Source organism: Spinacia oleracea, chromosome 6, assembly GCF_020520425.1.
Source record: "Spinacia oleracea cultivar Varoflay chromosome 6, BTI_SOV_V1, whole genome shotgun sequence".
NCBI classification, from domain to species: Eukaryota; Viridiplantae; Streptophyta; class Magnoliopsida; order Caryophyllales; family Amaranthaceae; genus Spinacia; species Spinacia oleracea.
Genome location: NC_079492.1, coordinates 136,185,283 through 136,208,286, shown reverse-complemented (window position 1 = coordinate 136,208,286; position 23,004 = coordinate 136,185,283). Strand labels below are relative to the sequence as shown.

Genomic DNA, 23,004 nt, shown 5'->3' with positions numbered 1-23,004 from the left:
CCTTATTGCCATATGGTTTTAAGGTGGAACCTCCTATAATTTTGTTAAGTGGACTCTCTCTCTGTTGGTGACGGGTGCGGCCCAGACCCGTATTTAACAATTATCATTTGTACATTGATGAGTTGACTATTCAAATGAATTCATTAGAACACATTGAGTAGTAGGATGAGAGAACTCGTATTGTTGGGATGAAGCTACGGAGTACAAAGAATCTAATTACTCAATTAATTATCTTAAGTTAAGGTATATTTTCAGTGGATGCAAATTTAAGTTATTAGAACTGGTTAAATCTGATTGATCAGATTGGATTTTCTTGGACATGAACAAATTTAATTGCAAGAGAGTAAATTCAAGAAATTGAACTCAAAACCTAATTAGAATGATTATATTATAATACTAATCCAAAATTAGAACTAATGAAAACGTGAAACACTTTTCGCTAAAATTACAGTACTAGTTGTGGTAAACATTTTTCACTCTCTCATGTCACTTCAGTTGTGATGTAGCCTCGTTCAAAATTTCTACCTTGAGAATCTCAATCTCTATCAGTTTACCTTTTTCTTGATTCAAATTGCTAACATTTGCCTCAATCCTCACCCTCCGTCCCTTTTCCCAGCTTTTCCAGTTGAAAAACACTACCTATTTCTCTCTCTATACTTTCTCCCACTAACCTTCTTTATCAAACTCTCTGTTTTCCCCTGGTTTTTTTAAAAACATCTCTTCTCTTCTGCTGCACCAAAATAACCACAATCTCACTCTCTCTCCTTCACTCCCACATTCCTTCTTTTTCTCTCTAAAGCCCCCATAAATTTCTTTCCAAAAAACAGAGCAATAAACCAGAGCAAAAACCAGAGAAAACAGAGGAAAAACAGAGCAAAAATGGAGGCATCTTCACCATCAACACAAACTCAACTACCCATTTCAACCCCATCACCAAACCCACAAAAACTCCCAACAAAAAGGAACTTAATCACCTCTTTAATGGAAGCCACAACTCTACGCTCACCTTCTTTCAAAGAAGACACTTACCTTCTCTCCAATCTCAAACCATCCGAAAAGAAATCCCTCAATGAACTCAAATCCAAGCTCACTTCGGCCACCTCTGAAACCACAAAAAACCCATCAATGTGGAGCATCCCACTCCTCGCCGCCGCAGCCGGCGAGGACGCAAACGAGAAGGCGGATGTAATCCTCCTGAAATTCCTCCGAGCTAGGGACTTCAAAGTTTCCGAGGCGTACACAATGCTGGAGAAATCTCTCTTATGGCGAAAGGAGTTTGCGGCGGATGGGATTGTGGAGGAGGAATTAGGGTTTAAGGAACTTGAAGGTTTGGTTGCTTATATGCATGGGTATGATCGAGAAGGGCACCCGGTCTGTTACAATGCGTATGGCGTTTTCAAAGATAAGGAGATGTATGATAGAATATTTGGGGATGATGAGAAACTTCAGAAGTTTTTGAGGTGGAGAGTTCAAGTTCTGGAAAGAGGGATTAAATTACTTCATTTCAAACCTGGTGGGATTAATTCTATCATTCAAGTTACTGATCTTAAGGATATGCCTAAAAGAGAGCTTAGGGTTGCTTCTAATCAGATTCTCTCTCTTTTTCAAGACAATTACCCAGAAATGGTTGCGAGAAAGGTAAATTTATTTAATGATGTAGACGGGATTTGATCCGTGTTTCGGGTTTTGTAGATTATTATTACTAACAATTGGTTATATTTTGTGTGTAGATTTTCATCAATGTGCCATGGTATTTCAGCTTGTTGTACTCAATGTTCAGCCCATTTTTAACTCAAAGGACTAAGAGCAAGTTTGTGATTGCTAAGGAAGGCAATGTTGCTGAGACACTCTATAAGTGAGTTTTTTTTTCTTCTCTTGATTTAATTTTAATTAATTGGGATATTAATTGCATATGTATTTTTGAGTAATTTTACCTAAATTTTAAAAAAGGAGTATGTGTTTTTGATGTGAGATAAGTGGTGTTGTTGGATAGGATACTGTGGCAAAAGTACATTTCTTCTGAATTTTTGCCTCACTTTTTTTATTCAATTTATTTTTTGGATTGTCTTTAATCTTCTTTTTTGATTGTCTCTATTTGATTTTTTTTTTTTTGAAAAAGGGTAATCTCATTTCCTGTGATCATGTTTGTTTCCCTGTGTTTTGTAGTCTTGTCTTTTTCTCACTTGCTTTTGAATATTTGAATATGCTAAAGAATTCTACTCATTCTTTTTTGAAAGAGTATCTTAATTTATCTAAAATTAAGAATTATTAATTCAATGTGAAGAACACTGCCAATAATGATGTCTTCGCCCAATAGTTAATACCGACGACCTGTGTCAAAAGTCACATATTCGAATCCCTCCTCCTATTTGTAGTTTATATTGTGCTTAATAGCTCATAAGTGTCGCCAATTTTATTTAATTTTTTTTGTGAAGAACACTATTATGTATTTGGAAATATTTATAAGAAACTTTACTTATTTTGCTCTTAATGAAACTCCCATTTGAATGTGTTGAAGGTTCATAAGGCCAGAAGATGTGCCGGTTCAGTACGGGGGACTGAGTCGGCCAGGCGATCTCCAGAACGGCCCGGCAAAACCGGCCTCCGAGTTCACTGTCAAAGGGGGTGAAAAGGTTAATATTCAGATTGAGGGAATTGAGGTTAGTTTTCCTTCTTTCTGCTTTGTTTTGTAGTTTACCTCCAAAAAAAGGACTAAGAACAGTCGATTTTAACTTAACTACTTCTGATTATACTTTGGTATATTCGACAATTTAAATCTTCCGCGGTGTTCAATTTGAATTTAACTGCCAATTACTATTGCATAGGGTCCATTGATTCAATACCTAGAATGTCAAGGAACATTTTAGTACAACTTTTTTTTTTCTCATGTTGTTGGACATTTTGGTCGGAATCTAATCAAAGGGTGGGGTTAGTTTTTTCTGCTGAAGTTTGAAATATGCAAATATTGAACTATATCATTAAGGCATGTGAATGAATGACTTTATGAAATTAGTTTGAAAAGGGATCAAAATGGTGTGCCCTATTGTCCTTGTGTTGTTGCATTCATTGTTGTTTTGGCATTTGTAATAATAATAGGGTGGTGCAACAATTACATGGGACTTAGTCGTGGGAGGTTGGGACTTGGAGTACAGCGCGGAGTTCATCCCGAATGCACAAGATGGTTACACCCTTGCAGTGGAGAAACCGAAGAAACTAAGCCCCTCTGATGAAGCCATCCACAACTCGTTTTTGGCAAGAGAGGCCGGGAAGCTTGTGTTGTCTGTCGACAACACCACATCGCGGAAGAGGAAGGTGGCTGCCTATCGCTACATTGTCCGCAAGTCTACATTAGTGTAGTGTGATCCCCCTTGTGTAAAATAATGAAAGCATCTTTAGGAAAGGATATTTAGGTTTTGGTGGGAGTTGGGTTTTGTTTGTTTGAGGTTTTTAAGTAGTAATACTATTGCTTTTTTATGCCTATCTATGCCTATGAATCTATATGTATTCTATAAACTCTTTTAACTTAACTGTATACTACGAGTATTATTAGAGAATCAATGGTGCTGCTAATTATCATTTTTGGGGAGTTGATTTTTTTGGAATCGACAATCCTTAACTTCTAACTGTGTCTGGGATCTGCTTGAATAAACTTGAAATATGTGTGTTTTAAACTACTCGTATACTTCCTACTTCGCATTAGCATTAGTTAATTACTGTTAGCATAATAGATTGTAATCTAGCTTATGCATTGTAATGATCAATAAGATGATCAAGTATCAAGACTGCCTTGCTGTTATTCGAGCTGATGAGTCAGCACCTAGGCTAACTGATTCTTTAAGAATCAGTTACTTGTAATAACTGATTGTAACAAACAGAAGATTCTAGACTTCTGCTCTCCTATATAAGCTGTAATATGTTGATTAATTAATAACAATTACAAATTTCTATTTCCTGAAATCCTAAATCTAACATGGTATCAGAGCAGTGTGCTCGTTCCTGAAAAATTCCGCAGAAATTTTCCAGTTGTTTTCAATTGTTTCTGATCCTTCCTTCTCTGAGAAATCGATTTGTTCTTCTCACTGATTGAGAAATGGTTCAAATACCTGCTGATTGCTTCAATTCTGAGTTGATATCCTTGTGTTTTTCATCTGGAAAATCGTATTGCAATTGTTTGCTTGTTGATCAAGTTTCTACAACATTTATTTCTGAGATTTCAGTTTTTTATCATTGAAAATGGAAACTGAAAATCATAGCCAGAGAAGATCAGCTTTGCCTCCTAATCAAGATCCTGCAAGCATCTTCTACATTCATCCATCTGATGCAAATTCAGTGCAGCTGATTTCATTCAAGTTCAATGGTGAAGGCTACACAAGCTGGAAGAGGTCTATGCTATTGGCCTTGTCTGCAAAGAACAAAATAGGTTTTGTTGATGGCAGTATTGAGAAACCAGATCCTGGAACACTTGAATGCAAGGCTTGGGAGAGGTGCAATGATTTGGTTTGTTCTCTTATTCTGTGTAATCTTGATGAAATCATTTCTAAGAGTGTGATGTTCCTTAAATCTGCAAGAGCTATTTGGATTGATTTGGAAGAGAGATTTGGCTTTGCTTCGATGGCACAAATCTACTCACTAGAACAGAAATTGTCTGAAATTAGCCAAGGAAACAAGACTGTTTCTGAGTTTTTCACTGAAATCAAGTCAGTGTGGGATGCAATTGAGGAAGCACATCCTATGCCATATTGCACTTGCAACAACTGTACTTGTAATGTGACTAAAAAATTCTTTCAGAGACAGCAAGAAAAAATGGTGATGCAGTTCATGATGAAGTTGACTGATCAGTATGCAACTATAAGAGGCAATGTTTTGATGGTGCCAGAATTACCAAAGGTTTCAGAAGCTTACAGGCTCTTTGCATAGGAAGAAAGACATCAAGAAGTTTCTCATACAAACAACTCTTCAGAACCAGTTGCTTTTGCTGCTGAGAAAAGAAGGTTTGGGGGAGACAATTGGAATAATAGAAACAAGTCACAGGCAACTGGTTATCAAAGAACAGGTGCTAATAATAAGCAAGGGAGGACAGGTGCAAATTACTTCTGTACCAATTGTCAAATTCCAGGGCACAGTATTGAGAGATGCTTCAAGATAATTGGATATCCACCAGGTTTTCAGTCTAGAGAACACAGAACTGCTGCATTATCTCATGATAATCATTCTGGTGTTGAACCACCACCACCATTGCCAAAATCAGAAGCCACTCCAGCAATCACAGTAGATCAGTATCAGCAATTGATGAGCTTATTGACTAAACAACAACAGAATGCAGGAGCTGGAACTGCCAATCAAACCAACAATCTAGCTATGATGGCAGGTAATCTTTGCTTGTTATCTCAGAATAATTCTAAATGGTTGCTTGATAGTGGTGCTTCAGATAATTTTTGTCATGATTTGTCACAATTTTCTGAGTATAAGTCAATTGAACATCAAGGAAAATGCATAACCATACCAGATGGAACTAAAGTAGGAGTGAAGCATGTTGGTTCTGTACAACTGAGTGATGATATTATACTGAAAAATGTACTCCATGTTCCAAATTTTAAGTACAACCTGATATCAGTTCACAAGTTGTGCAAGGATTTGGATTGTGAGATTCATTTTACTCACAATAAATGTTTTGTTTGCTGTCAGAAAGGGAGTTTGATTCCTCTTGGTGATGTCAGTTCTGGACTATACAATGTTGGGGAACAAGTACCACCAAAAACAACTTCTGTGCAGTCTCATGCATGCAACACAGGTTGCTCATCAGTTGTAGATAATGCTAAGTTGTGGCATCTAAGACTAGGTCATTTGCCTTTTAGTCAGTTGAAGTTAATAATTCCAGATTGTGAAGTCAAAAGTTGTATACAAGATACTATCTGTCAGGTTTGTCCTGTGTCAAAACAAGCCAGACTTAGCTTCCCTCATAGTAGAATCAGTACCTTAGCACCTTTGACTTGATTCATATTGATGTATGGGGTCCACATTCTGTAAAGACTCCTACAGGGTGTAATCAGTTTCTCACTATAGTGGATGACTATAGTAGGTTCACTTGGATACGTTTGTTGAGAAATAAAAAGGATGTGGTTTCTGTTATGACTGATTTTTTAACCATATATGGTGAAAACACAATTTGGTGTCATGATTAAGTGTATAAGATCTGATAATGCCAAAGAGCTGTGTGAATGTGATATTAAGAAATTGTGTCACCAACATGGAATTTTGAGCCAAACAAGCTGCAGTCATACCCCACAGCAGAATGGGGTAGTTGAAAGGAAACACAAACATTTGTTGGAAACTGCTAGAGCTTTATACATTCAATCAAAAGTGCCTGACAGGTTTTGGGGAGATTGTGTTCTCTGTGCAGCTTACTTGATTAACAGAATGCCATTGAAAGCTATAGATCTCAATACACCTTATTACAGAATGTATGGGAAGCTACCTAATCTGGATCACTTGAGAACTTTTGGTTGTTTGTGCTATGTTTCCACCTCTAAGGTTGGAAGAACAAAGATGGATTACAGGGCTACACCCTGTGTTTTTCTTAGATATTCCACAACACAAAAGGGTTACAAGGTTCTTGAGGTTGATACCAATAAACAGTTTGTCACCAGAGACATTAAATTTCATGAAAGGCATTTTCCTTTCCACCTTTACCATAAACACAAAACACCACTCTCAAACTATACCAATGCCATTTATCTTCCTGCCATTTCTTCTCCCCCAACTTTTGATACACCAGACTTTACTACACCAGAAACCACTTTTCCATCCAATGACACACTTTCAAATTCTCTTCTCATTCCAGATTCTCCCATTTCTCCATCACCCAACTCTTCACTTGATTCCATTTCTCTTTCTGACTCCATTCATGACAATAATCCAACTCATGACACTATTGTTAATACACCAGACCAGACACATGAATCATTTCCAGTCAGACAATCTTCTAGATCTCATAAACCACCATCCTACTTAAAGGATTATAAGTGCTACACAGCTGAAGGCACAGAAAACACACAGCATCCAAGTTACTGGTGTAACTTAGTTTCATATGAGGCCTTTCCTACTGAGTTTCAAGCTTTCTTATCTCTATCCTGTGACATAGTTGAACCTCTAAACTATTCTGAAGCTGCAAAACAACAGTTGTGGGTGGAAGCTATGAGAAAAGAGTTGCAAGCTTTGGATGACAACTTCACCTGGGAATTGGTAGAATTGCCTAAAGGAAAGAAACCAATAGGATGCAAGTGGGTGTTCAAGGTTAAGTTAAAGTCTACAGGAGAACTAGAAAGGTGCAAAGCAAGGTTAGTGGCAAAAGGGTTCAATCAAAAGTATGGCATTGACTATGAAGAAACCTTTAGTCCAGTTGTCAAAATGAGCACTATAAGGTGTTTGATTGCAGTTGCAGCAAGCAAAAACTGGCCCTTGTTTCAACTGGATGTAAACAATGCATTTCTGCATGGTGATTTAAAGGAAGAAGTGTACATGACTGTACCAGAAGGTGTTCCTAACCCACACAACAAGGTTTGCAAATGGGTTAAATCCATATATGGATTGAAGCAGGCATCCAGACAGTGGCATGAAAAGTTAATGACAGCACTTCAGAGCCAAGGTTTCATTCAGTCTAAGTTTGACTACAGTTTATTTATTCACAGAGATAACACAGATATCAACATTGCAGCAGTATATGTTGATGATGTGATCCTCACTGGAACAGATTCCAGTAGACTTGAAGCTTTAAAGGTGTTTCTACACAAAGAATTCAGTATAAAAGATTTAGGGCACCTAAATTATTTTCTTGGGATTGAAGTTGGATACACAGAAGAAGGAATCATACTCAGTCAGAAGAAGTTCACAAGAGAACTCATCAAAAACTGTGATTTTGATGTCTCCAAAAGGGTTGTTACTCCTCTACCCTTGAATATAAAGCTGACTAACTTTGATGGAGCACCTTATCATGATATAGAGAAATACAGGTCCTTGGTTGGAAAGTTAAACTTTTTAACTCACACCAGACCAGACTTGTCATACACAATACAGACACTCAGTCAGTTTCTTCATTCTCCTAGATTACCTCATGTTGAGGCTCTACACCACACCTTGAAATATCTAGCACACACAGAAGGGCAAGGTGTTCTCTTAAAGGCAACAAACAACATCAGTTTACAGGCATTTTCATATTCTGACTGGGCTTCATGTCCAGATTCCAGAAGATCAATAACTGGTTATGTCTTACTACTTGGTGGCTCACCTATCTCTTGGAAATCTAAGAAACATAATACAGTTTCTAAGTCATCAGCAGAAGCTGAATATAGAGCAATGGCTGCAGCAGCTGCAGAGGTAACTTGGATTGTCAACCTTCTGTCAGACCTTGGGATAAGTGGTCTAAAGCCTATCACCCTACATTGTGATAATCAGTCAGCTCTACACATAGCCAAGAACCCTGTGTTCCATGAAAGAACAAAACACATTGAAATAGATTTCCACTTCACACAAGACAAGGTTCTAGAAGGGCTATTGCAATTAACTTATCTACCTACTCAACAGCAATTAGCAGATGTCTTCACAAAGCCACTACCATCTACACAATTTCAGAAGCTTCTATCCAAGATGGGAGTATCTATGACTCCATCTTGAGGGGGACTGTTAGCATTATAGATTGTAATCTAGCTTATGCATTGTAATGATCAATAAGATGATCAAGTATCAAAACTGCCTTGCTGTTATTCGAGCTGATGAGTCAGCACCTAGGCTAACTAATTCTTTAAGAATCAGTTACTTGTAATAACTGATTGTAACAAACAGAAGATTCTAGACTTCTGCTCTCCTATATAAGCTGTAATATGTTGATTAATTAATAACAATTACAAATTTCTATTTCCTGAAATCCTAAATCTAACAATTACTAAGAGGAAACCTTTCAAGTTCGCTCCAATTTCAAGGTCGGGGTTTAATCCCATGGGCGATGATAAAGGTCGTAAGTTGTGACAACATTTAGTTGTCGCACTCTTATGTGTCGGAGTTTAATTGGTACATATAGGGGCCACATAGGCTATGCGTAATCAGAATATTTTTTACTATCAATGCAATATTTTTACTAAGAAAAAATGTAAATAAGGTAGTCGATATAAAGAAAGGAAACAAATTAAAATATGAAGTTTTTCCTACCTTTTTTTGTAACTTGTATAATAGGTTATATAAGTTAAATATTTTAGTTTTCAATTTAAATCATGACACATAAGCGTGCCATGTCATAATTGTAACACGGCTTAAAGGTCGCATGTTGCGACCTTTATCATTTTCGTAATCCCATTATGGTCCGATTGACTCAACACGGGTTTCAGTTTGTTAGGTATCCTTATATTACCTTAAAAATGTGTTATCATTAATTACAATTTTTTAATTTGGTACTTCGTATCATTTTAGGAATATATGACACAAATTACGGATCCATGGGAGAAAAATGGATTACAATTCCATAAGTATATCTTCTAAAAGAAAATTTCTCCGGTTCTATTTCGTCAAATCAAGGGCTCAACTAAACAAACACGAAATAGTGCAATCTTATCACCTAAAAACTTATGAATTTATCAAAACTTATTAGAGTTAGATTAGAATTTATATGAATATTTTGGATCTAAATTTACAAAATCAAATTAAAAATGGACAAAAGCAAAACAGGTGATTGCCCTATAGGCAATAGGGAAACACACCTAAAGAAGAAAATAAGGGGAATGGTAGGATAAAAAAAATCTGGTAAAAAGAGGTAGTTACTAGAAACATGAAAGTGTGAATCAAATGATAGGGCCGATAGGGTATTAGGGTGGGAGCAGCAATGGACTGGTTTGTCTATGTTTTTGATGTTGATGTTACAGAAAGTTACTTGTATTTGATTCTATTTTTCTTATTTTGGGGGTTTAAATTTTGATTGTGAATTTCAAAGCTGTATGGAAAGTGGGCCCATGATCTCAGCTGCAATAGGGGCCAAGTCCTATTTAGGTAGCGTGTGCAGAGGGTATAACAATTACCAAGCCTCGTCAAACAGACCACTGTGTTGTGTTGAGGCTTTTCTACTTCATAGTTTCTGCAGTTCGCAGCAAATTTAAATAAAAATATTCTGCTACTCACATCTTCATCTGTACTAAAATACTTGAAATCTCTTGTTTAACCAATGTTGTGAACTTGTGTTACTTTTTTGTTTTTTTTTTTGGGACAGCATGGTACTTGAAAGTTGAAATTTCAAACAATTCCATTGTAAATTTGTAATGTGGTGGTGGTACGGTACCCAGAATTTAGCATGCTAGCGGAGTACATTGTTACCGGGTACGGAGTGACATACCAGGTGAAATCGGATATTTGATACTCACTGTGAAATCCAAATCGGAGTGACATACGGAGTACAATAATTGAATCTCACTGTGCTGTTTGAAATTTCCGATTCTACCTAAGGTGGTACCTTATGAAATTTCCGGTTCCACCTAGGTGGTATTATTTGAGGTTTTCCGTATAATCAAGACCTAGTTTTGAAAATTTCGAATCATACTGTTTGTTTTCTGGCGAAATCTACAGACGTGACAAGTTTGATGAGTTGTAGACTTGTAGCCTTGTAGGGGACTAGGGGAAGAGTCGGAGTGGGGACCTACAAGCAATCTCACTTGATAAATTCAAACTCTAAACATCTATGGAGTACGAAATATATTGCTTTCTTCTAAAATTCTTATTTCTTTCCCTTACAAAAATTTAATCCAAGTAACTCCTGTTACAAATGGTTACATAATTAACACAGTAGTTATTAATTATTAGTAACCTCCCTCGCCATCGTATCCACAACTACCATTCTATCAATTCATCACCATTGTCCCAAAATAAACTTTGAAATCCCGGATTATAGCATGACTATCATACACTCGACAATCAAGTGACTCGAGTGCACCACCTAATATTGATGCCTCATACTCCGTATGCATTATACTAAAACATAAAACTCATCAAATCTACATTATGCATTGGACTATGTATACTCATCTCAAGTTTATGTAAGAAATTGTACTTGTACTGTGTGAGTAGTTCAGGGTATATGGGTCCTACATACCCCTGGGGTATGTGTATCATCTTCCACCATCCTCCATGTGAGACTAATAGGTATTTTACTCAAATTACAAGTTCCTTTGACATCATCTGAGCATTGACGAGAAAGTTCAACTTAGATTTAAAACACTATAAAACTGGTAGTTCAATCAGTTTGTTCTAAGTTTTGTTTGGGTCAAATTATTTATTTTTCAAACGTCATATGTACTACTCACCAATCTACCATTAATATTAGGCCATACGTAAATGTTTATACAGCTTCAATTAATGAATTTCAGAGACTTGGATTTTCTATTTGCAATTATATTTTTAAAATGTATTTTTCTGACCAAAAAATTGGAGACAAGAATGCCTTACGAATCGAGGGAAGGGATCATTTGTTGCAATTGAGGAGTTTCATTTATGTAAGAGAGTGACGTTCAATCAACGGGTTTTCAGTTTTGGTCTTTTTTTTACGTACCCTCATGTGGTACTCAAAGCGTCACAAATACTACCACCACCTGGCGAAAAGGCTACATATACTCCCTGGATATGGAATAGTGTCATACCCTAGCTGTGATTTGTTTAGATTTATAAATTCCATGTGGGGTTGCTATTTTGGATTTAAATTTAAATCCCATGTGGGGTTGCTTATGTGAAATAGACCAATGAAAGCTCAGGGTATGACACTATGTCATACCCAGGGGGTATACCGGTATATGTATCAGCTTCCCCTAGCGTAATCGGTACGCGACAAAACAACCAAGTCATAAAAGTGTCATCTTGAAAAGGTGTTATTGGGAAGGTCAACAACAGGTAGATAATAGGCAGACCAATAAATGAGAGGTTCAAATGTGATCACGAGTGAATACAAATCTAGCGATATACAAGTATATATATATATATATATATATATATATATATATATATATATATATATATATATATATATATATATATATATATATTTATATATATATATATATATATATTTTCAATAACTATTTTAAAATCAGAAGTTATCACGCTATCGCTTCGACCATATATTGATCATGTCTAATAAGAACTCTGCCTAGTAAAAAATCGTATCAACTTGACCCTAACTTATTACCAATTGGGTTGCCTTGTTCAATAACCGTATAGGTACCAATGTACCATACATTTATTTTTTATCAACCAAGATTAGATATTACAACGTGTCATAAATAACATAAATTCAAATTATTTCAATTCAATACTACCCCAATTTACAAATTAATAGAATAAGATAAGATAAGTCCAAAAAATAAGTACACATTTCCCTCAAAATAAGGAAATATATGTAAGCATATGTCAAAATGCTGAAAGTCGATGTGGATGTCAACTAGTAGTTGGTAAAGCTTTGAGGGGCGACATCCAACACTTAAGATCGAATCCCGTCTACATCATTTGTTGTCTTGCCCTTTATGACTCTCTTTACCAAAAAAAAAAAAAAAATAGCCGAAAGCCGATACGGAGTACTCCGTATAATTCAAGTACTCAACTAAGGAAAAAAAGAGAAGTACAGTACTCCAAAGAAACCCCTCTTCATTGGATTCTTATCTTTATAGAAAAAAAAGCCACTCCATCGGATTCATGTTTTGAAATTTGATAAACTAGATTAGATCCCGTGTATGCACGGATTTTGATAATTTTTTCACAAAATATTTAACTGAATATCTCCCAAACGACTGCATAGTTATAACATTTTAACATACTCTGCATATTTAAAATGCTAATATGGTAATTTGATCAAAATATTGAGTGATATATTTTCATTATTAATATAGCGATTTGACTAAAATATTACTAATTTAGAATAACTATTATTACGTCGTAGCTATTGTTGCCATAATTTATAAACTTAATTTTGTTTCCATACATAAATAGTTAACAAAAAAGGTAGAAAATAAAAATAAAATAAAATAGATACACCTTTTTTAGGAAAATGGTTTTGGCGGAAAAAAATCGCACCAGGAATTGACACGTGTCATTTCTGGTGTCTCTTTTAGTATATAGTAATAGATAATACTTCCTCTATTCTTTTTTAAATGACACAATTGTACTTTTGGCACTATTCATATAATATACTTTGACCATCAATTGTGATTTATACTTAACAAAAAATATAGTCATGTGGAGTCTTGTTATAATCCTCTCATCCTATAGTTTTATAATATCAAACTTTTATAATTTTTAACCATTGATAATTAAAGGTATTAATGGTTGAAATATTGCATTGGCAAACGTGACAAAAAAATTATGTCATTTAATAAAGAATGGAGGAAGTACTCTACAACATTTTGATACATTTCTGATTAACACCAACATTACTCTCATAAGATCAACTATATCGCTGATAGGGATGCTAATGAGACGATACAAGTTATAAATTACTCTCGCCCCATAAAAAGCTGATCAACACTCGGCTTGAGTGAGCTTGACACAGACCTGAGCTCGACTCAAGATATTAATGAACCGACTCAAACAACTTGTTATTTGATTTGAAAAACTTGCGAGAAACTCAAAAATACTTCATTATTTTTCTTTAAGAAATTAGTTAGTGGTACCTAAGTTTTAACATAATACTCCGTAGTTTCTTTTTATTATAACATAATAGTGTACTCTGTATTTTACTTAACAAATAAACACAACAAATTCATGTTCAAGCATACTTTGAGTCGACTAGTCGAGCTTCAATTTTTCAAATCCGTAGTTTTCGAGTGGAGTCAAGCTTAATTTCGAAAGTTAGAGTCACGAGTCAAACTTGAGCTCAGCTCACGTCATAAGCAGGGGCGGATCTTAGTTGTGTTGGGGTGGGCCTGGCCTCCCGCCAGAAATTTTATAGTATATTTTTAGTTACGACCCTCTAAAATCTGTGTATAATTGCATAATTACATACTTTTTCCGTCCCGTAATACTTACCTGTTTTTCTTATTGGGCCGTCTCTTAATACTTGACCTGTTTCTAAAAATAGAAATATTCTAACAATATTATATTATTTCTCACTCCATCCCTATTAACCCACCTACCCCTACTCCATACAAAAAATAATTAAAAATTCAACCCCTACTCTCCCCCAACCCCACTCCTTTAACATTTCCCACTAACTACATTAAAATAATACCCCACTATCAACTACTACCTATTAAATTAAATAAGTTGTTCCGGTGTTGAAGTGGATGAAACAATGGGCTTCGAATGAAGGCCCCTTTTGTGTGTGTTGAAGATCTTGCTAGATCGAATGTGTTGTGTCCAAATCAACCTGCGCAATAAACAAGTTACTAGCCTCGGGGTGTTTCCGAGGAAAGCCCCTCCGATGCCTAAGTAAGAACGATGCTCGGATTCTAGAGAGAGAAGTTCCCTAGAAGAGAAGTATTAAGGCGTGAAATGGACGTACCTTGGTAAGTGAGCCATGACGGCTTATTTATAGTGTTTGTACAATAAATGCCCTTAGGTTATTTATTGCAAGTGGGCCTTGGGCCTTGATTGGTGGCTGAATAGCCTTTTGGACTGTAGTGGGTTTGATGTTGTTGTTGTGAGCCTTTGGGCTTTGGACTTAATGGCCCAATTGGCATTCAATTGGGAGCCCAAACATAAGTCAATTCAAGTCCCTTAAACTCTATGCCGGTCAAACCGGGTCGAGTATTCCGGGACGGAGGGAGTAGTATATTGCTTATTTTTTTTTCTACCAGCACCTCGTAAAACTGTTCAAGATCCGCCACTAGTCATAAACACTCCTAATCGGTGGTAGAGTGATCAACTAATCTACTTTAACAAACACATCAAGCAAATAATACAAGTATACAACCCTAAAATATGCAGTACTTTGTATAATTGCCCGAGTGGTGAAAAACCAGCACATCAAGCAATGAAGTATTGGCCTAGTGGTGAAAAACCAAAGACGGAGGATTTGATACGAAAGGTCACAAATTTGAATCTCCTACCCCCTATTTGTAATGTGAAATGTCGTTGTGGCTAATTTGAAGTTTTGGACCAATAAAAACAAAGCAATGTACTTGTCCAATAGACTTTACAAGTTAATCTAATCAACCCATAACTTTAATGTTAAACATTTCCCCCATGCTAAAATGCTGAAGTTGTCTTCTTAGCCACTCATAAAAAATGGGGGAAAATATGTATTTGCAGATTGCAGTTGTTATAATATTGCGCAAAAATAGAAAGTGCTAAAAAAAAAGTAAAGCTATGCACACAAAAATGTGAACTTTAGGGGAAGTGCAGGAGGATGTACAATGATTTCATCCACCCATTATGTTTCCATATCACAACTACGCAAAAATATATTTACCTCATCCCGAATAGATGATTCCAGGTAGTCCATCTGGGTTCACTTTCCTAATAAAAATAGACTACAACATATTAAAATGGGTTAGCTTTTTGAGGTGACAAAATCTTAAGTAACATGCTTACAAGTGGGCCTGTTACTTCGCAAACAAGCCGAGAATTGAACAATTATATGGGTCAATGATTCAGGGCCCTACTTTAGAAGAGGAAGAAAAAAATGAAAAATGAAGAGGAGAAAGAACTTCTGCAAGTATAATTCATCTCTGAGGTAGATAAATATTGGGTTGGTATAGCAGATCTAATAATACATCAAATTCAATAGGATAATGCTATAAGCAGAAGAAATCAAATGATATTTATGCGCAAAAGGCTGACTTTGTCGAAGATCATAGTTTCGTTCCTGAGTCTGGTACTTCAGTTACAAAGCTAAGTAACTAGCAGAACTCAAGATAGAGAGATTTTGCAGGATAATCAGGAATAAAAACTAGTGTGATTTGTGAAATTCTAACTTAAACATTAAGAACATATTGGAGAATATTGTTAAATGACTAGGTTTTGTACACCAATATAGATCCTGTACCGGTATAATTTGTTGCCAATGCCTTTCCAGCTGAGGTTGGATTAGAGAATGCTAGTTGAGAGCGTTCAAGAACATAGTTTGTACAGAAGCTTTTCCTGCATGGATAATTAAACATCAGAAAAAGGATGTAAAATATACTTTTATACTTATATATCAGATTACCATCAAAAGAAAACTGATGAAACAGCTCTGCTGATAGGATAGTTGTTGCATTATGAAACATAAACAAAGTCTCCTCTTAAGCCTCAAACATTATATGGTAGTTAATGTCGCCTAGACTAATTTGGAGGAACATGAAGTTGCATGATAATATGGGGAACATATGACCCTCAACAGCAACGTCTCATCAGAAAGAGTTAAGGATTAAAGCTCCAACAAAGTGATAGCCACTCTGTTATTAGTTGATTTGAGGTGTTCAAACACAAAGGGTAGTATATGTGCTTCTGATTCGCAAGGTACGTGAGTTTATATTAGCTTCAAGAGGAAATCTGCCACTTAAATGATGCTTACCTAGCTATGATTTTATTCTTTCCTTTTATAATTATCAATTCCTACCACCTAATTACCTATGTCCAGCATGCTATTTGCATTCACTAATACTCAGTAGATTATCAATATACCAAAAAAACAAAAAACCTCAATAATCTTAACATATACGTAGTACAATCTAACAGTAAATGTAGAGACAATCATAGAAACTCATACAAGACTATGTGCAAATTAAGAAATGTTTGGAAGAGCTGAAAATACCTCACAGCATCCAGCAAGTGTGTTGCAATGCCTTTTCTTCGGTTTGATGGACTAACCCAAATAGCCCTAATGCCACAAGAAGCAGGTGTAGCTTCCTCTTCACAGACAATGGATCCAAGTAAGTTAGAATCCATTGCATCTGAGTTTCTATGATTAGAGCCTTTCCTGGAAACTTCTCTTTGAAAGCATACCTCTCCAAACTGCAATGTCTTTGGTTTAGGTATTACTTTCTTTCCACTAGCACCATCAGCGATTTTTGGCAGCGAGTCCGAAAGGAGCTTGTGCGCCGTGTTAATTGGCTCCACAATCATACAAGCCGCAACTCTTTGTGAAGATATAAATAAATACACCTGCAACGGCCATTGGAGAGAAGTAATCAACAATCAACACATACAGAACAATTTCCAAAACACTAAATACAGTGATAACTCCAATGTTTCAGTACAAACCTGACAAAGCTCATGGAAAATCCACCCATCACCGAGTTCAATCTCCATCATCTTCACAACCTCTTCAACCTTTACAAAATTGTCCCAACAAAAAGCTAGATTTACCAAACAACCATCTTATTCTTGTCCAAAAACAATAAAATCAACAATGCAGGAACAATCTAGGTCTAGTACAACATGAAGTGAAATCACAACCTTCTTCCGTTGAGCCGGGGGATCACAATTCAATACATGGATAACACGGTCCCTTTTGAGTGCCGGCAAATGAACAACTCGTTCGTGGCGCCAACCCTGTAAACCAATTTAGCAGTTTAACTAAATATAAATCGATTTTTTTAAAAAAAAGACTGATTATTGAAAAAGAAAGAAATTAAAGGGCTAGCATTGTAGAAAACTCACCTTAAATGGTATTCCATGAGTATAATTCTTGTGAAATGTACTATGAACCTTTTCATCAATTTCATCTCCTTTAGAATACTTCATCCCACAAATTTTACATGTATGAAGAAGAAAATCAGATTGACCCAATTCCAAATGGAACTGCGCATACTTCCTCTTTTTGTTCAAAATTTTCCCTTTCGATTTCTCACTCTTTGCATTTTTCTCTTCCTCGATTAATCCATCACTTGTCGATTCTCCAACCCTAAATTGGTAAGCCCGAAATTTTCAATTGGAACTAAATACACGATCTGGATATGAATTAAACATGGGAATTGAAGTTTAAATGCATAATTTGGGGGGAAATTGACTTACCTGGTGGGTTGACGGGTGTATTTAATTCGAATTTCTGGGTGATTTTGTGCCCTAATTCCGTCGAATAAATCATTGAAATTGCTAGTCTGTGGCATAGACGAAGGAGTAGATGATTGTTTGAAGAAAGATTCAATCGTCTTTTGCATCTCTTTCGTCACTTCAAAACTAGCAATGAATTTAATTTGCTAGAAATGGCTAGCTGAGCTGAATGTTGCCGATTCATTGCGATTTTAATCTCCCGCCATTCTCGTTTTTATGTGATTCGTAAACAAAATAGGGGGAAGTGAGAAAATTTATGTTTTCGCGCCAAAATATTGGGCCAAACCGCCCCTGTTAGAACTGTGCACTGGTCCAACATCGGACCGGACTTGACCAGAATTGGAATAGATTTGTGACTGACTGACCGGTATTCTCATTTCTTGGATCGGGATTGGACGTATTTTTTCTGGGATCCAGACCCGATTATCCAATTCTGTCTAATTTTAGACCGTCTCGACCTAAAAAATCAGCAATTGCATGTTTCTGTTTTTGGATTACTCTTACTTATTTTAAAAAAATCCAAAATTCCTTTTCAATCACACTAACAAGATAATCTAATATCCATTCTTCTATTCTATAAGGAGCACATAAAGTTATTTTAATAAATACACTTTTGGTGTTTCAATATAGAAAAGACTAAATATAATAAGAAGCAAAAAAGAATATCAGTCAACAACCACAATGAATAACGTCATAAAGGGAAAAAGTCAAAATAAATAAGAATAACTACAAAAAATAACTTAATCACAGAAAAGATTACGTAGGCTCAACAACAACAACACTAATGAAAAAACAAGTAACAACTGGCAATAGGTACAAATTAAGAATTTTTTTTTTTTTTTTTTACCAAATACTTAATCACAGCTAACTTAACCCACCAAAATCGGGGTTACAATTAAAAAATGTATTTTATTTTAGCAAATACTTAATTAAAGCAAACTAACCCACCATAATGACACAACAATAATTTTGGTGAAAGGAATAAACAAATTAGAATACGGAGTATTAAGATTTTTCTACCTTTATTTTAAACATATATAATAGAATATAAGGTAATCGATATAAAGGAATAATGTAAATAAGGTAATCGATATAAAGGAATAAACAAATTAGAATACGGAGTATTAAGATTTTTCTACCTTTATTTTAAACATATATAATAGAATATATAAGTTAAATATTTTAGATTCCAATTTAAAGCATGACACATAAACATGCCATGTCATCATTGTGACACGGCTTAAAGGTCGCATGTTACGACCTTTATCATTTTCGATGAATCTAACTATGTAGTTAGGATCTACTTTTCAATATTGAACTTGTCACCCTTGCATTATTTCTAGTACTTAATGATAAACTTGTTTAAGCTAATTTAAGTTCATTGTTTTGGTGAAAATTAAGTTCGCTCGTACTAGTTACATGACCTACAACAACATTAGCTTATATTTTTTTAATAAAAAACTCATGGCCCGTTGGTTAATACTTTTGAATTACTCTAGTTTTCTAAAGTACTACGTAGAAAACTAAAATCAAATTATATAAACCATAAGTAGTAGTTTTCAATTTTCAAAATGTTTAAGCCGACCCTAAATACATATAAAATAAATAATGATAATTAATTCCGGGCCTAATACTCACAACTAGAGCTGGCAATGGGTTGGGTTGGGTCGAAATCAGGTCGACCCATTTATAAACGGGTTGAGATTTTCCCAACCCAACCCGACCTGTTTAATTAAACGGGTTGAGATTTTCAACCCAACCCAACCCAACTATAAACGGGTTGACCTGAAGTTGACCCGTTTAATTTTTTTTTCCCACTTTTAATTGTAAATTGATTTGACTATAGAATTGCGAGGTGATTTTGTTATGGCATATCTCATTGCAAAAAGTAATTTTTCAATATGTATTTGACATGAATCAAAACGTCAAATAATTATTCAATGTTGAAGGGAAAATGAGAAATAAAATCTTTCAAATCACATTATACATATATATATTACATACTTGCTTGCACTTAAACGGGTTAGACGGGTTGTTTTCGGGTTGAAAATTTCAACCTGACCCAACCCATTTAATTAAACGGGTTGGGTTGGGTTGACCCATTTAATTAAACGGGTTGAAAATCTTGACCCAACCCTTTATTATTGGGTTGGGTTCGGGTTGGGTTGGTGGGTTGGGTCAATTTTTGCCAGCTCTACTCACAACATCAAGAATTGATGCGGGGTCTGCGCAAATCCCTTGAAGTTGTCCCTTTCCATAAGATATGATCATCGGGTCCATGCCCCTGAGTAACGTACGAGAATTCATTATAATAAGTAATACAAGCTGTACATGTAATACCAGTATAATGAAGTATTGAATTTGTCTAATGGTCAAGATTGAAAGTATGTGTAGGTACGATATTTAATTAGGTGTCAGTCATGCATACCTATATCCCTCGATCCATCCAGATACGGGTTCTCTAAAACAACTTTCAATGAAAGGCGGACGGATGATAACCGATGGCAATTTATCTCTTAGTCTGGTTATTAACATCTCCCCCATATCCTTTGTAACTAGATAACCGCTGCTCAATCCATGAATTTTAGCCCTAAAAATACGAAATTATTTATTAGATTTACATTGCTCTTGTACATGGCTCATTCGCACAAACAAACAAAAAATCAAAATAATTTATTAAATTTAATAACTCGAGTATTAATTTTCATTTGCTTGGTAGAAAATAAAAATCAAGTTTTAAATTTATGTTACCTTCTAATTCCTAACTTAGCCATTTCTGTAGGCAGTTGATTGTTTGGAATGGTTGAAGCAAATTCTGCAACCATCTTTAGTTCATTCTCTATATCGAGTTCTACTGGTAAGGTAGGCGAGTTTGAGTTCGAGTTGTTTTGCCTCTCCGTAATGCTTTCGTACAGGACTATAGGCTTTTCCAAAACAACTTCTAATGTTTCCCGGTTGACATAAGCTATATAAGAAGTTAGCAACCCACAAATATTAATTGAGATTAATTTAATGCCACGACGAGAATACTCCATCTGTTTCCTTTTTATTCAAGGAAAATAGAATTTAATACTACTCCGTAGTTGTGATAAATATATAAGTCAAAACAGTGGTGGATCTAGGGGGTGTATAAGGGTACAATTCCCCCTCCCTCCCCCCACTCATTCCCTGGATCCGCGAACAAATATACAACAACAGTTTTGACAAGTTTTTGATATATAATTATAATCCGCTATTCTCCCTCCCAACAAAAATGTTGTCTCAGTTGGTTGAGTGATTAGCTATCTTAAAGCTTGAGGTCTAGGGTTTAATTCCTCATAACGTAACTCATACTTTTCTCTACTTTTCCCCCCAATTATTTAGCACTTAAATGATTTTACTTTTTCAACCGTTTAACTCGGTTAATGCCAATCACATAGATAGATCATTTTTTTTTTTTGTAATGTATTTCACTTTTATACCTAACTAAAATCAGTTGCATAGGATATAATTTTAAAAAATTAAATTTGTGAACACGTACAACGCTAGACCCCCTTTTTTATACTGAAATTATACCATTTTTTGGATCCTATTTAAAGCGAAATTTGACCCAAATTTCTTCGCTGGTAGACTATATAGGAATTTTTATTTCGTACCCCCATTTCTCAAATCCTGGATCCACCACTGGGTCAAAACATATGCATTTGAGACTTTTTCGATCCGTGTCTCGATATGTAGATTCACAATATCAATTAGTTATTATATTACGAAAATAGACATACCGCTTGATACGTGTAGAAAAAGATCAAGTTTCTTGCAATCCATTGCGTAGTTCAGGAGTCTTGAAAGTCCTCTCACGTTCAGATCAAGGAGTACGTCGTATCTGTAATACAAGCAAGAAAGTGTTTTGACTTGTTTTATTTATGCATTTATTTAAGTAATACCTCATTTATGTCATTTCATCATACAAGACCTTTCATGCCATTTGGTAGTCCCAGCAATACTTATGATAACGTTAACTTGGTCTGCAATTACACGAACATCATTGGAATTCATACCAAGCCATGGATCACATATATTTCCAACAACTGCTACCAATTTGCTTCTCATGAACTCCTCGTATCTTTCTCCGTACGCATTTTTCAACCGTGTGAATAATTCGCAATCTATGATCTGTTCATCAGCAAGTCATATACTTCCTCCGTTTCAAAAAGATATTTACAGTTACTATTTGCACGAACTCCAATGCAATATTTAACTACTAATATATCCAATTTCGTATGTGAAAAAATTATAAAAAATTGATATTCTGAAAATACATACCGAGACCAATCTGACAAGGTCTTACATGTAACGTTTTGATGTATACAATAATGAGAATTTACGGTCAAAATTTTTATACTTTGGACACATTTTCCAAAGCGTAAAAAAACTTTCAGAAACGGAGGTAGTATAGATTAGGCGGATTAGAGTTTAATTTGAATTTTATTGCGAGACACTAAGATATTCACGTGGAAACGTCACGTAACGATTCTTCTTGTAAAAACGTAGGAGCTTTGATTGAAACTTAAAATCGGTTATATTGTACAAATTGTCAAGTCAAGGAAATTTTAAACAAAATTAAAGCAACTTACTTCAGTTTTTAGTCGTTGCATTGCAGCTTCTTCGTTTTTAGCCCTCACGAGGAGAAATATCTTTTGTACATCCGGAACTTCTCGCAATAACTTCTCAACAAAAACTGAAGCCACACACATAATCTATTCTAATATTTAATAGCAGGCCAGTTGGAGTGCCACGTGGCCCCCTTTGGAATTTTAAGATTTAATTACATTTAAAAAAAAAAGTCGATTAAATAAAAAAAGTTTTAACAACGAAGATGAAACGACAAGATGTCTGTTCACGAGCATACTCTCTCCCTCAACCCTCAACCCCCAACTCTCTCCTCTAACAACTCTGGAAAATTACTAAATCGGTATATCCAAATTGCATCAACCAATTTCATATATCAATTATGAGATTTCAAATCTCAAA

General features: G+C 35.4%; 3 protein-coding genes across 3 annotated transcripts; 1 reads left to right on the top strand and 2 right to left on the bottom strand.

The window, feature by feature from the left end:
* Nucleotides 1-488: 488 nt before the first annotated feature.
* On the top strand, nt 489-3,554 carry LOC110794760 (patellin-6). The gene is made up of 4 exons (XM_021999715.2): nt 489-1,638; nt 1,731-1,855; nt 2,519-2,660; nt 3,097-3,554. The coding sequence occupies exons 1-4, from the start codon at nt 880-882 to the stop codon at nt 3,355-3,357; spliced, it is 1,287 nt and encodes a 428-aa protein (XP_021855407.1). The 5' UTR covers nt 489-879; the 3' UTR covers nt 3,358-3,554.
* Nucleotides 3,555-15,755: 12,201 nt separating this feature from the next.
* On the bottom strand, nt 15,756-19,607 carry LOC110794793 (protein CHROMOSOME TRANSMISSION FIDELITY 7). The gene is made up of 6 exons (XM_021999755.2): nt 17,956-19,607; nt 17,602-17,845; nt 17,398-17,493; nt 17,203-17,271; nt 16,754-17,103; nt 15,756-16,098 (listed from the first exon to the last, which is right to left on the bottom strand). Exons 1-6 carry the CDS (start codon nt 18,099-18,101, stop codon nt 15,972-15,974), a joined length of 1,032 nt encoding a protein of 343 aa, XP_021855447.1. The 5' UTR covers nt 18,102-19,607; the 3' UTR covers nt 15,756-15,971.
* Nucleotides 19,608-19,633: 26 nt separating this feature from the next.
* On the bottom strand, nt 19,634-23,001 carry LOC110794742 (fatty acyl-CoA reductase 2, chloroplastic-like). Its single transcript, XM_021999698.2, has 6 exons — nt 22,608-23,001; nt 21,947-22,146; nt 21,756-21,856; nt 20,746-20,959; nt 20,423-20,584; nt 19,634-20,278 (listed from the first exon to the last, which is right to left on the bottom strand). The coding sequence occupies exons 1-6, from the start codon at nt 22,725-22,727 to the stop codon at nt 20,173-20,175; spliced, it is 903 nt and encodes a 300-aa protein (XP_021855390.2). The 5' UTR covers nt 22,728-23,001; the 3' UTR covers nt 19,634-20,172.
* Between the last annotated feature and the right edge of the window lie 3 nt (nt 23,002-23,004).